This window comes from Ursus arctos, unplaced genomic scaffold, assembly GCF_023065955.2.
Source record: "Ursus arctos isolate Adak ecotype North America unplaced genomic scaffold, UrsArc2.0 scaffold_14, whole genome shotgun sequence".
Taxonomy (NCBI): domain Eukaryota; kingdom Metazoa; phylum Chordata; class Mammalia; order Carnivora; family Ursidae; genus Ursus; species Ursus arctos.
The window spans coordinates 14,655,936-14,671,840 of NW_026622808.1; the positions used below are offsets into that span (position 1 = coordinate 14,655,936).

The window sequence follows — 15,905 nt, forward strand, 5'->3', positions numbered from 1 at the left end:
CGATCTGAGATTTTGCCCATTTTTTACGCATTTAATGTTTTACATCAGAAAACAGCACGGCACCAAGAAGCCCTGGAGGCCCTGCAGACGGGCTCCCAGGGCTGCTGGGGCTAAGGCACGGTGGGCGGCGGGGGGGGGGCGGGGGGGGGGGCGCCGGTGGCCGGTCACAGGTACACGGGCTGCTCCTGGCCTGTGAGCAGGCGGTAGGTGGCGGCTGGCATCGTTTTGATGTGGACCTGGGGGGCCAGAGAGGAGGCCGGCGGCTCAGGGAGGGCCCGCGCCGGCAGGAGGCCCCCCTGGACCCGCCCGCTGCCCGCACACCTCCGTGTGGGCCTCGGTGAGCAGCTCGATGATGCGGGCGTGCGGCGTGGCCACCACGCTATGCCCGTTGATCTCGATGATGCGGTGCCCCACGCGCACACCCCCACGCTCCGCTATGCCCCCCCGGAGGAGGCTGCAAACCTGGAGGGACCGTCAGGGGCCGCGGCTGCTCAGGCCGCCCGTGCTCGGGGCCCCCACCCCCACCCCCCACCCCCAACCCGGCCCGGGGTCTCACGATGCCGTCCTCCACGCAGAAGCCCAGCTGCTGGTGGGCGTGGGGCCGGCGGATGATGGCCGTGGTGACTGGCGGACAGTGGACGATGCTGAGGGTTACCACGGTCTGTGACTTCAGCTCCTGTGCAGGACAGGCGCTGTGGGCCTCGCGGGGCCTCCCGGCTACACTGCAGCCCCCTGGGGCCTCAGTTTACCCACTCGTGAAATGGGGCTTTAGAGTCAAGGCTCTAGATTCTAGAAGACCCCTTGAGCAGCAGTTAAGAACACAGACTCAAGCCGGGCAGCCTCGCGTCGGAGCGGTGACCTCTCCCCTCCCTATCTGTGGCCTCAATTTCCCCGTCAAGAGCAAGTTTCTAGCAGCATCCGCCACGCTCACTCAGTAACATGCTGCGGGGACCGTCTCGGGCCTGCCCTTCTGGCCTGGCCAGGGCCCTCCCCAGCTCCGGGCTTCGGTTTCCCCAACCAGCCACGAGGGTCAAGACTCAAGAACACACTGGCTGCCTCGTGCGGAGAGGAAGGCTCCCGGGGCTGCAGCTAGACCACGTGCATTCAAATCCTGCCCTCACACCGCCAAGGTCACCCCCGACGGCAGCGCCCCCTCTCCAAGCCTCCGTCCCCTGAGCACACCCTTAAGCAGGTGGGACTTCAGGCTCCACCTTCCCCTTCTGGACCGTGCCGGGGAAGGGCACCCAGCCACCCCGGGAGGACTCACGCGGACGGCGGCCTGGCAGGCAGCCAGGGGCAGCCCCACCAGGCTGGTCCCGTTGATGGCAGTGAGGCGGTCCCCGATGCTGAGGGCCCCCGAGCGCTCAGCAGGACCCCCGTGCAGCAGGTTGGCGATGACAGCCGTGGGCAGCAGGGAGCCCCAGCCCGACTCCACCAGGGCCACACCCAGGCCCTCGCCCCGGCGCTTCTCGATGCACACCTGGGAGGGGGACACGGGGCGGGGACCGTGAGGGCCACTCTGGGGGGGGGGCTGGCGGGGGCCACCGGCCTGCTTGCTCACCTCCCTGCAGTTCTCGCTGTTGGAGAAGTGGTCGAGATCCCCATTGTGGAGGTGGCCGGGGCCCGTGGCGCCCTGGCTCTGCTGGGCGCCCACCTGGTTGGGGTCGATACCACTTTCCCGAAGGAACTGGCTGTAGGCCACGGTGAAGGCCTGGCCGATGGCCTGAGCGATGAGCTGGGCCTGCGCGCCGACGGGCAGCATCTCTCGGGGGGTGTCCCACCCACCTCCTCAGGGCCCCCAAACCCTCAGGGCCGAGCCCTCCCACCCCCACGGGGGGCAGGATTCCCAGGAGACAGCGCGATGCCCTGTGGCTTCTGGGACTGTGGAAACCAGCCACTGTCTTGGGGAATCTATGGGGGGAGGGGAAGGGAGGGAGGCAGGCCTGGAGGGGGAGGGTTGGGGGTCGGCTGCCAGTCTCCAAGGCTTATGGGAAGGGCCAGGGGCTTTTGGGGCAGGGAGGGAGACAGCCGACAGCGCCAAGGACCGATGGAAGGACGCTACGGTGACAGTGCGGCCAGGTGGGCTCTGGAAGGGGGGGGCTGGCCCGAGTCCCCCTCCCCCCAGGATGCCCAGAGCGGGGCTGCTCACGTCCTCTGAGTGGAAGACATGGCAGAGCATCTTGTAGAGCCTGTGGCCGCGGGCCTGGGGTGCCGGCCGCCGGGCCAGCCGCCGCCGGGCCATGAGCACCAGCACGCTGCCGATGTCCGCGATGTACGAGATGGTCTGCAGGGCGTGGTCCATCAAGGCCTCCTGCGGCGGGGGAGACCAGGCCTGGGCGGGCTGTGCGGGCCCTCGCGGGGCCCCCTCACCCCAGAGGCCGGGCCCGGCCCCGTACCTGGGAGTCGGCCGTCAGCACCTTGACCCTCTTGGTGGACACGAAGAGGTCCACTTCCGTCATGGGCTGAGTCTCCCCGTCGGGGGCCTGTGGGGGTCAGCGGGAGGTGGAGGCCCGCGAAGACCCAGCCTCTGCCGCGCTGGGCTCCAGGGGCCTCGGGGGACCCGGCCGACAGCCCACCCGCCCACCCGCCCGCCCGCTGGCCCTGGGGAGCCCCACCTGCCCAGCCCTGGCTTCACCTTGACACGGTCCATCGCCTCCCGGGCCTGGGCCATGCGTGTGCTGGGGGGCGGGTTCCGCTCGGACACCAGCTGGGTGGAGCCCAAGTATTTGGCCCCAAATATGACGCCGTCTAGGAGGTCTTCATGGTCACAGGGACCAGGTACTGAGGGCAACAGTGGGGGAGGGTCAGCCCCTGAGAGCCCCCAGCCACGCGTGTCCAACCCCCAGGCTCGGCCCTGGGTCGTGGCTCCCTCCGTGGTCTGGAAGCACAGAGTTCTACCCCCTGGCTGAGCACTCTTGAGCAACACACGTCCGCCCACCGTTCCAGAACCATCCCATCAGCAGAAGCCACAGACATCCAGAGCCCTGTTGTCAGTCTAGAGCCAGCTCGGGCTCTGTCCACGGCTCAAGGACTCCAGGGCACAGGAACCAGTTTCAGGAGCCCTCGGAGTCTAGAACCACAACCAGATCCAAAAACCGCTCTAGCACTCAGGCACCTCCACCCTGTGTTTCTAGAATCCTGTCATCGGGCTAAAACCAGGCAGTCCCATTTCTAAAACCAGCAATGTTATAAAACCATAGTCAACTGCACCCAATGGTTCTGGAATGCCCTAAATCAATCTGGAGCCAGTTCGCTTTGCCTGCTGTTCTAGATTTCTCCCTTGTCAGCCCACGACTGGAAACAACTGTATTCCACAGTTGTACAACTGCCCAATCAGAGAAGAGACATCTCCCCACGTCCAAAACTTTCACACCATCCAGAACCCCAAATGGCTCCCATCTGTGGTTCCAGAGCTCCCTGACAGGTCTCAAACCATAGAATTCTGCAGGGGTTCTAGAAATCAGCACGCCTCCAGAATCCCATTTTCCCACTCTGTGATTCTGTAACTTCTTAATCGTGACGGCATTGGGTAGCCTTTCCTATGGTTCTAGAACGTCCTCAAATAGTCGGGACACCTCAGCTGTACCCAGCCAGTCTAAGAGTGATGTGCAGTCCAGAAATGAACAACTGCGCGTCGTTCTAGAATTCCACCAACCTAGCCCAGAACCACACAGAACTGTGCCATCACGGCTCCGTAATTCCCTGAACAATCCAGAACCAGCCAGCCCTGCCAGTTCTAGAATGTTCTAACCAGGAGCGGTTGCTTTTCTGGTTTAGAACTGCAGGTGCAGGTCCCGGCTCTGGAGGACTTGAAGCGAATTTAAACTACAGCCCGTTCTGCCCATTATCTTTCGTGACCTAAGCATTCTGGAACAACAGAACTCCACTCCGGGGTTCTAGAACCGCACCTTCCAATACGCTAGCAGCCAGGCTCGTGTGGGGATTGTGCACCTGAAATGTGGCACCTGAAAATGCACACTGGATTTTGAAAATTTAGCATGATAAAAAGGTAAAATAAGTGTAAGATATGGATTATACGTGGAAACAACACCTTAAATAGATTGTGTTAATCAAAATGTTATTACTTTTTCCTGTTTTTTTTTTTTTAAGTTTTTGTTTTTTTAAGTAACCTCTACACCCAACGCGGGGCTCGAAATCACGACCCCAAGATCAACAGTCGCACATCCTCTGACCAAGCCAGTCAGGTGCCCCTGTTTATTTTTTTAAAGCAGATAACTAGGAAATTAAAAGTCACACATGGGGGGGGGGCGGTGCTGGATCAGTCGGCTGAACATCTGACTCTTGATTTTCAGTCAGGTCATGATCTCAGGGCCGTGGGATTGAGCCCTGTGTCGGGCTCCACGCTCAGCAGGAAGTCAGCTTGGGATTTTCTTTTTTTCTTTAAGATTTTATTTGCTGTTTGAGAGAGAGAGTGAGCACAAGCAGGGGGAGCAGCAGAGGGGGAGGGAGAAACAGGCTCCCCGGTCAGGGGGGAGCCCAATGTGCGGCTCAATCCCAAGACCCTGAGATCATGACCTGAGCGAAAGGCAGATGCTTAACCAACTGAGCCACCTAGGCGCCCTGCTTGGGATTTTCTCTCTCCCTCTGCCTCTGCCCCTCCCCTGCAAGCATGGGCGCACTCTCTCTCAAGATAAATAAAACCTTATTTAAAAAAAAAAGTCACACATCGCTCACATTATGATTCTATTGTATAGCACGACTCTAGAACTTTGATTACTCTGGAATCAGACAGCCCTGTCCACAGTGCTAGAACACCCCCTGGTCTACAACTGTAGATAAACTCTAGTCACTCCGTGATTATGAAAACCCCCAGTCTAGACAGCTCTGTTCACCATTCTAGAACACGATCAGCCCACGTCCTTTTAATCTAGAACCACAGGCAAAATGCCAAACTCTAGAACTCCCAGGGTGAGTCACAGCTCCACCCGACTCCAGCACCTTCTTGGAACTCTAAGTCCAACCAGCTTCACCTTCCCACAACCATAAAACTTCTCTTTGACTTACAGCCTCAGGTAGTTAGGGGGGAAATCCTAGAACATTCTAGGTGCCCAGAACTGGTTCTTTCCATGCTTTCAGGGCAGAAATTGAGAAACTTTTTTTTTTTTTTTTTAAAGCAGGCTCCACACCCAGCCCGGAGCCCAGTGTGGTACTTGAACTCGCAGCCCTGAGATCAAGACCTGAGCTGAGCTCAAGAGATGGACACAAGCGCCGGAGGCACGCAGGTGCCCAAGACCGACAAACTTTTTATGCAGGAGGCCAAACAGTAAATATGTTTGTCTTTGTGGGCCAGATGGTCCGCACTGCAACGACCCAGCCTGGCCACCGTAATGTGAAAACCACCGCAAACACTACGTTAATGAATGGTCATGACGGTGTCTCAATAAATCTTTATTTGTGGACACTGAAATTTGAGTTGCACATTGTTTTCACGCATTAAGAAATACTATTCTGTTTTTTCCCCAACCGCTTAAAAACGTAAAAGCCACTGTTAACTTGCAAGACACGCCAGAACAGGCGGGTTGGACTTGATCACAGATGGCAACGTGCCAACCCCTGCTCTGGAACCCAGTGCTACAAATGCCACGCCTGCTCTTCCATTCCCTATTCATTCTAGAACATTCGCACCACTCTCTCTCCCCTCCCAGACCATCTGGAATCTACTCAACCCACCTCGGAGCCTCTCTAGAAACAACTCCTTGCTGGCAAACTTTGTGCCATTTTGGGAGGAGCCTGATTGGGGATATTCTGAAAAAGCTAACTCCCTGGGGCCAGGGTGGGCAGGACACTCACCCTCCTGGAGGGCAGGGTATGGCACCAGGGTCTTGGGGCTCTGGAAAAAGATAGAAGAGGGGCAGGACTGAGTCCCCTGGCTTGGTTCCTGGCAGCAGAGGCGGCCTGGGGGGCGGGACAGGCCCTACCTGGGTACTAGCAGGCCGTTCCTCAGGAGTAACCAGAGGCACCGTCTCCAGCCAGGGTTCTGGGGAACTGCTTGAGCTCCTGTTGCCACCCTGCTCGGCAGAAGCTCCCTCCGCCCATTCCGGGGCACTGGTATCTCCGTCTGGGTCCTCGGGGGGCTGCAGCGGGCGAGGGGCAGGGTCCAGAGGCTCCTTGGGACAAGACTGGGAGGGAGGGCATTCCTGGCAGTGCAAAAGGCTCAGCAGGTCGTCCCGGCCGGCCTCGGCAGACAAGAGCCCGTGGGCATCAGCAACGTCCTGGGAGGCCAGGCCGTGGCCCGTGGCCACGTGCAAGGGGCAGGGAGGTCCATCTGGGGACAAGCCCACCAGATCACCAGGCAGAGCCTCAAACTGCTGCACCAGGTCCTCAATACCGGGCCCATCAAGTTCCATCTGACTCAGGCTGCCAGAGCGCCCCGGCACCGGGTCCCACTGGCAGTTGGGGGTGAGGTCCTGAGAGGGTGAAAGTGTGTCCCTGGGCTCCTCCAAGTCCATAACTGGAGGGCCTGAGGGAGCCTGGGAAGTTGTCAGGAGTTCCATGCCTGCTCCCCAGGCTCAGGCCAGCATCTGAAAGACAGATTCGAAGATAAGACTTCCTGAGTGCCAACGTGGTGCCAAGCTCTAGGAGGGTGTGGGACACAGAATTTAATCCCCACCATACTCTGCAAGGAAGGGTCCGCTATGACCTCCAATTTATAGATGAGGCAATCGAGATGCAGAACAGGCCATTGTAAGACAGCAGCTTCATAGGCTCCAAACCCAAACCCCGGAGTACTCCCCCATACCTGTCAGCCCAGACCGCTCCCCACCCGTGGATCCTGTTCCCCCAGACTTGGTTCTTACAAGTCTCCCTCCACCGAGACGTGTAACCCAGGATGGAGACACAGCCTGACTATACAGACCCGGGAAGGGCAGGTTCCCGAGACCTCGTACTCAGGGCCGCAGCCTAAGACTAGATCCAGGACCCCAGACTTAATATTAGAGATCCAAGACGCCAGAATGCAAAGCCTAGTCTCAAAACCTCCAATGCCACGCTCAAGATCAACCCCGGACTCTGACCCGGACCTCAGAACCCAGCCTGAAGACGTAACTCCACCTAAAGCTACGAGTTAAGACCCCGGTCCTCTCGCAGACCCCAGCCTCAAGACTTCAGACCCCCTTCTTCAGCCGCCGGCTCCAGACCCCGCTCTGCCCCGCCGGGACACTCACTTCCCAAACCGAGGTGGCCTCAGACCGCGAGGTCCCCCAGAACCCCACGCCCCCGGCCGGACAGTCCTCCAGTGGCCGCAGCTCGCCGATTCCTGGCCGTGGCGCCGGCAGATCTGTCCGCACAGCGCTCGGACCCACTGGGCTTGCGCGCGTTTGCGGGGCCTGCTGGGAAATGTAGTTCTCCCAACCGCCTCGCTGCGCCGGAGCGCTAGGTGTCGGAACCAAGGGTTCGAATCCTGGGCCTCTGTATACACAGAGTGGGAGTCCGAGCTGGCCTCTGGACCCATTTCCTCAATTACAAGTTGGGGTTAGTGATCACTGCCTGCCATATACGGCTGTGGGCATTACTCCAATGGATGGCAGATGGGAAGAAATGGGACCGGGAAATATTAAAGTGACAGTGGGTCTCTCTACTCCGGGAACACCGGAAGCAGCGCAGGGACCCTATTGTGGATGGACTTCCGGTTTCGCTCACAGTAGGAAGGCGGAATGGCACGTCCTGGCGTAACTTTCCATGCCTGAGCTTCGCTTCCGCAATTATAAACGGGGGATAATAATAGTACCTACCTCCTACTTGTGAGGACTAAACGAGATCGAGCTGGTTACGGATTTAGCAAAAGGGCTGGAAAATGAGTCTTTTAAGTATTACCAAATTACTTTTAGGCTCTCAGTAATTGCTCATTGAATAGAATCAGGAATGCATAAAGCGTGATCTTAAAATAAGTGATAACTGAAGGAGGGCACTAAGTAAATGAAATATCTTTTTTGAAAGTCCCCTTTTAACGGTAACATGATATCTATAAAAGTTTCAAAGAATGCGCAAATAACGCCTAAGAGTGGAATACTACATTTCCCAGAAATCTCTAGGATCCTACAACTCCCAAGCACCCTTTGGCCGCTGTCGTAGCCCGGAAAAGTGCACGTGTCGGCAGTCAGCATACGTCATGGCGGCCAGACTCCTCTCTGGGGCTACGTGGACCTGGACCGGCTGGCGGGCCCGGAAACTCCCGGTCCCTGCCGAGCTTGGAAGACTCCTCGTACGGGGCTATGCCAAGAAACCGGGTGAGCAGGATTAAGAGGGACCCAGATGGGAAAGTTTTGGGACATTGAGGAGTTAGTAGTACGCAGGCGCTGGTTTGGGAGGTCGTTCCTAGAATCAGTGCGCAAGCGGAGGGAGGCAGGCGCTGAGCTTTGTGCGCAGGCGCAGTTTGAAAATACCCGGGATTTGATTGGACTCACTGCGCAGGTGCGGGGTGTTTTTCCGCGGCGGAGGGGGGCGGTTGTCGTGAACTTGGGTCCCAGTTCTGTTTGTGCCTTTAAAGGCACTGTGTGTTCTTGAGCAAGTCGCCACCGGAAGTTTGAGGATGCAGGGGGTCCATCTGACTATTAGCTACTGAAGCAAAGGCAAAATCACCCGGATATAGCCTGGTCTGATCTCCTTTGTTGGAAGGAGAGAATTGACAGAATATTGGGCTTTCAAGACGCATACCAGCCCTTTCTCCGTGACATAAACAGAATTGGAAAGCAATGATCTGGTCCCTCTAAGCGTCAGTGTTTAATGCAGTATCCATGTCCCACTTAAAATCATCTTGGGTGCAGCAGACAGTCTAGTCGGGGGCTAAGGGGCCCCCTGGAGAAAGAGGGGGCAGAAGGGAAGGCCGGCCTCCTGAGGGTGCAGCTGGCAGAAATGACTCTCTCCCACCCCCCAGCCATGAAGGGGGGCAAAGGCGCCAAAGGCGGTGTAGCCAGTGAGGCCCTGAAGGACCCAGAGGTGTGCACAGACCCCGTCCGACTCACCACACATGCCATGGGCGTCAACATCTACAAGGAGGGCCAGGACGTGGTCCTGAAGCCAGACGCGGAGTACCCCGAGTGGTGAGTGAGCCAGGCTGGAGAGCCCGGAGAGCGCGTGCCAGGGTGAGGATGGCCTGGCTGATCAAATCTGAGGTTTCCATAGGGCTTCCCTGGGGAGGTGAGGTGTGACTCAAGACCTGAGTGGATGGAAGGAGCTTTAAAGGTAGAGGGAATAGTCAGTGCAAAGGCCCTGGGGCAGGACTGCACCTGGTTTGTTAGCAGAACAGCAGGAAGTGAAGGTGGAGAATAGAGGGAGATGGGGCAGGGAGGTGATTGATCTTATCTCTCACAGGGCCAGGGGGGATACAGGGAAGAATTTGCTCTTGGCCCCAGGACCAGTAGCAGGACATTGAAGCCATTCACCTGTGCTGATCCTTAAAGCTGGGGAAGCTTCAGAAAGGTTAAGTGAGTGGGTAGGGAGGTGTTCCCAGCAGACAGCACGGACAATGGCCAGGAGGCAGCGGAAGACTTGGTGTATGCCCACCTCCCATACCAGCACCACTGGAATCGGGCAGCTTTCCCACAGCCAGGAACCCAGCTCGGGGTGGGGACGGCTCACCCCGGGATCATGCCCCCACCATGTGGCTGTGGGGCCCAGTCTGCTGCCACTTCTGCCCATGGTGCCCAGGGAGGGGGACCTTCCAGGGGTCTGCCCTGCCTCCCTGATTCCTGCCCATGCCACGGCAGGCTGTTCCAGATGAATGTCGGCCCCCCCAAGAAGCTAGAGGAGCTGGACCCTGAGACCCGCGAGTATTGGCGACTGCTGCGGAAACACAACATCTGGCGTCACAACCGCCTGAGCAAGAACCAGAAGTTCTAGCGGGGAAGGGGCCGGGCTGCCCGGAGCCACCAGAGACCTCACCAGGCCCTAAAGCAGGACCCCCGAGGCACACCACATCTTCTCCTCCCGGCCCCCATGGAAGACTCGATTTTCCTGGAGAAAACAGGGTTTTGAGGACAGAGGAGCCCCCTGACCTGGTGCCTGTTTGGTCCCCACGGCGAGGCTGGATCAGGGCCCTGGGGGCCGTCCCTGGCAAGCCCTGGGTGCTGCTGGGTGCCGTCTGGGGCCAGCGGGCAGGGGTGTGCCTCAGGCCTGTAGCTGCAGGGGGAGGTTTTTCTAGACACGCCTCTCGGTTGCAGGGGACTCGGACCTACTCCAGACGGCCCAGACATGAGCAGGAGACTGAGCGTCCAGGGCGGGCTCTGCCTTCAGGCGTGCTGACTCGGGGGCTTCGCTGTCCAGACGGACGGCTTTCTCTGGCTCTGGGTCCTTGTAGCCCCCGTGGGTAGTTCTCCTGGACAGGGGTGGCTCCAGGACTCCTGGCTGACACCCCTTACCCGGTTTAGCAAGCCCAGCCAGAGGGAGGGGACTTCCTTTTCCTTCCCACTAAGGTCCCGTGTTCTCTGCATTGGCCAGTCAGTTGAGCCCCGGGACCTAGGCCTACCCACCATCCTGCTGCCCACCCCATTAGTGCCCTGGGCTCAACCTCCCCCACACCCACCCCACCAGGAAATGCATCTGGGAGTCTTGAACTTGGCACCGCGAACCTGACCCATAGCCTGCGTGAGAACCAGCTCCTCACAGTCCTGGCCCCTGCCCTACCTGGCTAGGGGCAGGGTCACCAGGGTGAAGCCTGAGAGGGTGTACGGCTGCAGGGGGTGGGGTGGCCGCATGAGGGCACCACCTGGGGGGCTGGACCAGGGGCCGTCCGGGCTCCTCTGCGCTGTATTGGCTGGCACGGCTGGGCAGGGCAGGGGACTCACTCCGCCTCTTCCCAGGAGCCGAGGGCCCTCATCCTCTAAGAGGACTGCCAAGCGGATTACCTGCTCTCTCGGGTGGCCTGCCCAGAGCAGGTCCCAACCCTGCCGTGGATCTCCGTGGTTCTCAGGGTAGACACAAAGTTGTAACAGCCACAAGGCACCTTGCTCGCTCTACTTCAGCCCCAGGGCCTCCTGGGTTCCCCCACACACCTGGCCGGTCCTGCCCCAGGGCTTTGGACGTGCCATTCCCTCTGCCTGGCGGCTCTTCCCCCAGGTGTTCCCATGGCTCACTCTTTTACTCCTCCAGTTTTCCAGTGTCACCTCCAAGAGGCCCCCATCCACCTTGTTCAACTACAGTCCTGTCACGCCCTCCAGACTGCCTCTTGCCTTATTCTCTCAGCACTTACGGCCGCTGCTGTTTTACGTACGCGTTTATTTAATTGTGCTTCTTGTCTTCCTCCCACTGGAGTGGCGGCTCCATGAGGGCGGGGATTGTTGTCCATCTGTTCACCATCACATCCCCATTGCATAGCGAGTGGATGGATGGGTGGGTGGGTGGTTGATGGATGAATGGATGATGAGGGTGGTGGGTGGACGGGTGGTGGGTGGGTGGGTAATTGACCCAGCTGCCACCGTGTAAAGAAGACACGGCTGTGGGACTCATGTATGAGATGCCAAGGGAGCAGAGATGAGCAGGCCAGTTAAGCCCAGGGCTGTGCACTGGTGTGAGGACCCAGAAGTGAGCCTATGGCTACTTCATGGCCGGAGCCCAAAGACGGGGTGCTGGTCACTTGCAACTTCTGGCCCTCAGCCCCTCGCCTCCTGTCCTGACCCAGGCTGCCCTGTCCCTTGGGGAGGTCCCCTGTCATGCTGACACTAGGCCAGCTCCCAGCCTGGTCACACCCTGTTCCTTGCCCTCCGTGGCCTCCTTGTCCTGGAGTCCAGCGGAGTTCTGGGAAGGGTGGTCATCAACCCTGGCCTCTCTGGGCCTCGGTTTCCTCCCCCACAAAGCAACTGTATGAGGGGCAAAGTGATGGGCCCAGGACGGGCACTCAGGAGCACGCAGTGAAAGCAGAGGCTTTCTCGGAAAGCGGGAGGCCCAAGAGCTGGGGTTCAGCTGTGAAGGACGAGGCACGGGCAGGGGGACCTGGGCGCAGTGAGTCAGCGTGGCTCGTGATGGCAGCCTTACTGTCCCAGAGCCTCACAGTCTCCACGCCCGTCTGGCAGACAGGAGCCCGAGGCTCCAGGCCAGGCCTCCTCCTTCCTGACACGGTGCCAGTCTCCCTGCAAGGCAGGCTGAGGAGGTGCTGGGAGGGGACCAGCACGGGTGGCCACAGACAGGCTGAGATGAGAGGGCTAGGCGGGCCCCAGACTCAGGCCGGCGGCCAGGCCCTGTCCAGAGCCTGTGCGTGCTCCTTGGCCAGCAGCCGCAGGGACGCCTCCTCCAGGCAGAAGCCCTCTGTGAAGGCCGGACCAAGGGCATGGGGCCCGAAGGGTGCCTGCAGCGTGGGGCCTGGGCCCAGGAGGCGCGGGAGGCCCGGCACGGCGGGGGGCCCGGGGTCCAGCCAGGGCTCCAGGGGCAGCGGCATGGCCGGGGGGCGGGCAAACGGCAGTGCCGGGGCCTCGGGGAGCCTCGGGGCTGCCACAGCCCCGGAGCCTGACTCCAGACGCTCCTGGCGGCGCCACTTGGCCCGGCGGTTCTGGAACCACACCTGGAGGTAGTGAGAGGGGTGCTCCCAGTTCAGGGCCCATGGGGAGGAGCCAGCCCACTCTGCCCCACCCCACTGTGTCCTTTGGGGCTCCCAGCTTCACAGGGTTCTGCCTGCTGTCTGGCCTGACTACAACCCCCTGCAGTGCCAACATACTGTTATCTGCCTTGGGAGACGGGTCCCCCTATGGCCCCCATCAAATCAGCCCGAAGTCTTCTGAAGCTAAGCCCTCCTCGCCCGCCACTCTCTGCGCAGCCCCTCAGGCTCCACGGCCTCTCTTGGCCCTGGGCATGGGGTCCGAACTGCTCAGCTCAGCAGTGGATGCCCTTCACGAGCTCTTCCTTAGCTGCACTCTGCCTCCCCATCCCTCGGCTTCCTACGGCTGGAAACACCTCCAGTGTGACCGGCCACAGCCACTCCTGGATGCTCAGAGATCACCCGTTCTCCTTTCCTTTCTTTCCTTTTTTTTTTTTTTTAAAGATTTTATTTTTCAGTAATCTCAACAGCTAATGTGGGGCTCGAACACGCAACCTTGAGATCAAGAGTCGCGTGCTCTACCAGCCGAGCTGGCCAGACACCCCGACTTTCTCTGCTTTCTAACTGGAAAACTTTTACTCAAGCGCCAGGGTCCCAGTCCCACATCCCCTCCTCCAGGAAGCCTTCTGAGCTTGGAGATCTGCCTACACTGGGAGGGTCCGGATCTGGCTCTGGCTCCCTCCCTGGGCTGTGGGGTGCCCTCACCTGCACGCGCACCTCAGGCAGGTGCACCTTGGCCGCCAGCTCCTCGCGGCTGTAAACGTCTGGGTAGTGGGAGGCCTCGAACGCCCTCTCCAGCTGGTGAAGCTGGTACGTGGTGAAGGTCGTGCGGTTTCTCCGGTGCTGCTTCTTGGGGGCCTCCTCGCCTGGGCGCGGCCCCCCACCCTCCGCCGCCGGCCCCTCACCGGGGCTCAGGAACATGGCTTCTTCTCACCCCCACCTGGCCGGGTGGCAGCAGGACACAAGGCAGTGAGACAGCAGCAGGGACTGCCGACTGGGGACGGCAGGGGAGCCCCCAGCGTCTGCTGGGCCTGGGGTGAGATGTACCGGGGAGGCACGCACGGGGGCCTGCCTTCATTCCTCATCCCCGCCTCCCTGTCCATCCGGGGTGCTCTCACTCTCCGTCCATCTCCTCTTTTCTCTGTGTGTCTGTCCCTCTACCTCTGTTCCCACTTTCACACTCGAGCTCTCCCTGACGGGCTCTTCGACTTATAGCTCAGTTTTGGTCTGTCTGTCCCTCTCTCTGTGTTCCTGGGGCCCCCAGGAAGGCAGGAGGCTGGGATGCTGCCCCCATAGTCCCTCCTGGTAGGCTCTCTGCACCCCCAGCTCCCACTGGTGCCCGCCTGTGCCCACCTGCCCAGTACTCACCACCCCTCGACAGCCCCAGTATCCACGCAGCTCTGGCCCCCGCGGGCCCAGCACCCCGTCCGCTGCTGGCCTGGCTCTGCCAGACCTGAGTGGGGAGCGGCTTGGGGTCCGGTGAGGGGAAGATTAGCGCGAGGTGATTAATTGAGGCGGCCCCTCCCGCCCGGGCACTGGCTGCTCTGAACCGCAGAGGGAGGGCACGGGGAGGAAGGCTGGGGCTCCAGAGTGTGTGTGGGGTGACCATCGGCCTGGCCCCACCTCCCCTCGCAGTAGGACACCAGCAAGGGCCTCCTGTCTCCGGGCCTCAGTTTCCCTAGCTGTAGAAGGGTGACGCCAGGACTTACCCGATGGGGCTCTCATGGGGCAAGGAGGGGATGAAAGTAGAGAGCATTGCACAGTGACTGGCATACAGTACGTGCTCCATGAATGTCCACTGCTACTGTTTTTATCAGCTGGGGCCAGAAAAAGGTCCTCTTAGACGCACAGGTGGTGACGGTGGGGGGGGGGGGAAGCCAAGGTCCTGACAGGTGAAGGCAGTTCCAGTCAGCTCCCCCAGAATGCTGAGCTGCCCAGGGAGTAGGGGGCATTTTTGCTGGCTTTTGAGGAATGAACAGAAGTTCACTCTTCATTCAATGAACATTATTGAGCACTTACTGTATACCAGATACTTTTCACAGCAGTGAACAAAACAGACACAAATCTTGGAGCCAACATCTTAGTAGGAGAGATAGTCAGCAAATAAGATACGGAGTGTGTCAGGTGGTCATAAGGCTGGTGAGAAAACTCAAGCAGGGGAGGGAAGGGGAACAAAGGGTTGCAACAGAGTTGCTCTTTTAGAGAAAGTCGTCAGAATGGGGCATGACTAAGGCTAAGATTCTGGACACAACTGTGTGTGAGGGGGAGGGTACTGAGGAGCCATGGGAGGTTGTGGAGCATGGCAGGGATGCAGTCAGATGGCATTTTCGATGAATATCTATTGTGGACAAGATGGGAGGCCAGGAGGAGGCTAGAGGCCTGATCAGGGCAAGGGCTGTGGGGATGGAAGTTGGGGGAGAGGGGCACAGAGGAATGATCCTCGGGGAGAAAGTCTGGGGAAGAGGGAGATACCAGTGATACCCAGGCCCCCATTTTGGGGACAGGTGGATGACAAAACGGTCCCAGAGGCAGTGGCCCAAGAGCCGGAGCAGGTTCCAGGGGAAGCCCCTGAGGCTGCTTTGTCCACCCCACCCCCACCCAAAGAGCCTGGGGCCCAAGAGGAGGGGAGTCCGGGGGTGGGGGGAGGGTCAAGACGAGGCTAAGAAAATGTCTGATGGATTTAGTGACACGGAGGACGGGAGGGAGGCCCAGGCCCATGTATGGACGGGGGAGCAAGTGGGAGGAAGAGAGCACAACTGCCGGAATGTTGGCTTTGTAGGGAGAGGCACGCTCGTGCACAACCCCCCACCCCCAGGTGAGGGGGTGCCAGGCCCTGGAGGAGTGGGTCCGACTGGGTGCACTATTGGCCTTGGATGAGGAACCAGCAGTGGCTCCTGCTGAGGGCCAGGAGGGGGAGTCAGGGGCTTAGTGCCCAGGGGTGGTGGGAGCCCAGCAAGGAGGCCCCAGACACCTGAGCCCGGGCAGGAGGGGTGGCTGGTGCTTCCCGAGGCTCCCTGGGACCCTCTGAGCCCAGCTGCCCTGTCTGTGAGGTGGGCTCGGGGCTCTGGGGCCAGGGGCACGAGGCCTGCAGTATGGGGGGGTCCCTAATTCCCTAATTACTAACAAGCTGCTCTGTTGTCAGGCCCCAATCAGCTAATTGGCCCCGGGCGGGTAAGAGGCTGCAGGAGGGCTTTGGTGGCTTAGCGGATGCAGTTGAGGGTGCAGACGCTGTGTCAGCTTAGAGGGCCGGATTAGGGGCGGGGCGGGGCCTCGGGGCCACACGTCCCCCCAGCTGCATTAGTGGGGGTCAGGCCACTCTCAGCCCCACTGGCCTCCCATCCTTCGTTGCTCCCCCAGGAAG

At 59.9% G+C, this 15,905-nt stretch overlaps 3 protein-coding genes across 4 annotated transcripts; 1 reads left to right on the plus strand and 2 right to left on the minus strand.

Moving 5' to 3' along the window:
- Nucleotides 1-10: 10 nt before the first annotated feature.
- Nucleotides 11-7,560, minus strand: APBA3 (amyloid beta precursor protein binding family A member 3). Of its 2 annotated transcripts, XM_026481069.4 has the most exons (11): nucleotides 7,185-7,555; nucleotides 5,940-6,542; nucleotides 5,812-5,851; nucleotides 2,636-2,781; nucleotides 2,397-2,483; nucleotides 2,150-2,311; nucleotides 1,562-1,741; nucleotides 1,268-1,480; nucleotides 557-676; nucleotides 322-462; nucleotides 11-236 (listed from the first exon to the last, which is right to left on the minus strand). In XM_026481069.4, the coding sequence occupies exons 2-11, from the start codon at nucleotides 6,513-6,515 to the stop codon at nucleotides 165-167; spliced, it is 1,737 nt and encodes a 578-aa protein (XP_026336854.2). In that variant the 5' UTR covers nucleotides 6,516-6,542; nucleotides 7,185-7,555; the 3' UTR covers nucleotides 11-164. The 2 variants fall into 2 exon arrangements, with proteins under 2 accessions (XP_026336854.2, XP_044233819.2); XM_044377884.3 differs by lacking the exons at nucleotides 322-462; nucleotides 557-676 and having other exon boundaries at nucleotides 7,185-7,560.
- Nucleotides 7,561-7,638: 78 nt separating this feature from the next.
- On the plus strand, nucleotides 7,639-11,173 carry MRPL54 (mitochondrial ribosomal protein L54). Its single transcript, XM_026481073.4, has 3 exons — nucleotides 7,639-8,246; nucleotides 8,894-9,059; nucleotides 9,726-11,173. Exons 1-3 carry the CDS (start codon nucleotides 8,129-8,131, stop codon nucleotides 9,856-9,858), a joined length of 417 nt encoding a protein of 138 aa, XP_026336858.1. The 5' UTR covers nucleotides 7,639-8,128; the 3' UTR covers nucleotides 9,859-11,173.
- Nucleotides 11,174-12,172: 999 nt separating this feature from the next.
- On the minus strand, nucleotides 12,173-13,465 carry RAX2 (retina and anterior neural fold homeobox 2). The gene is made up of 2 exons (XM_026481074.3): nucleotides 13,250-13,465; nucleotides 12,173-12,511 (listed from the first exon to the last, which is right to left on the minus strand). The coding sequence occupies exons 1-2, from the start codon at nucleotides 13,463-13,465 to the stop codon at nucleotides 12,173-12,175; spliced, it is 555 nt and encodes a 184-aa protein (XP_026336859.2).
- Nucleotides 13,466-15,905: the final 2,440 nt, after the last annotated feature.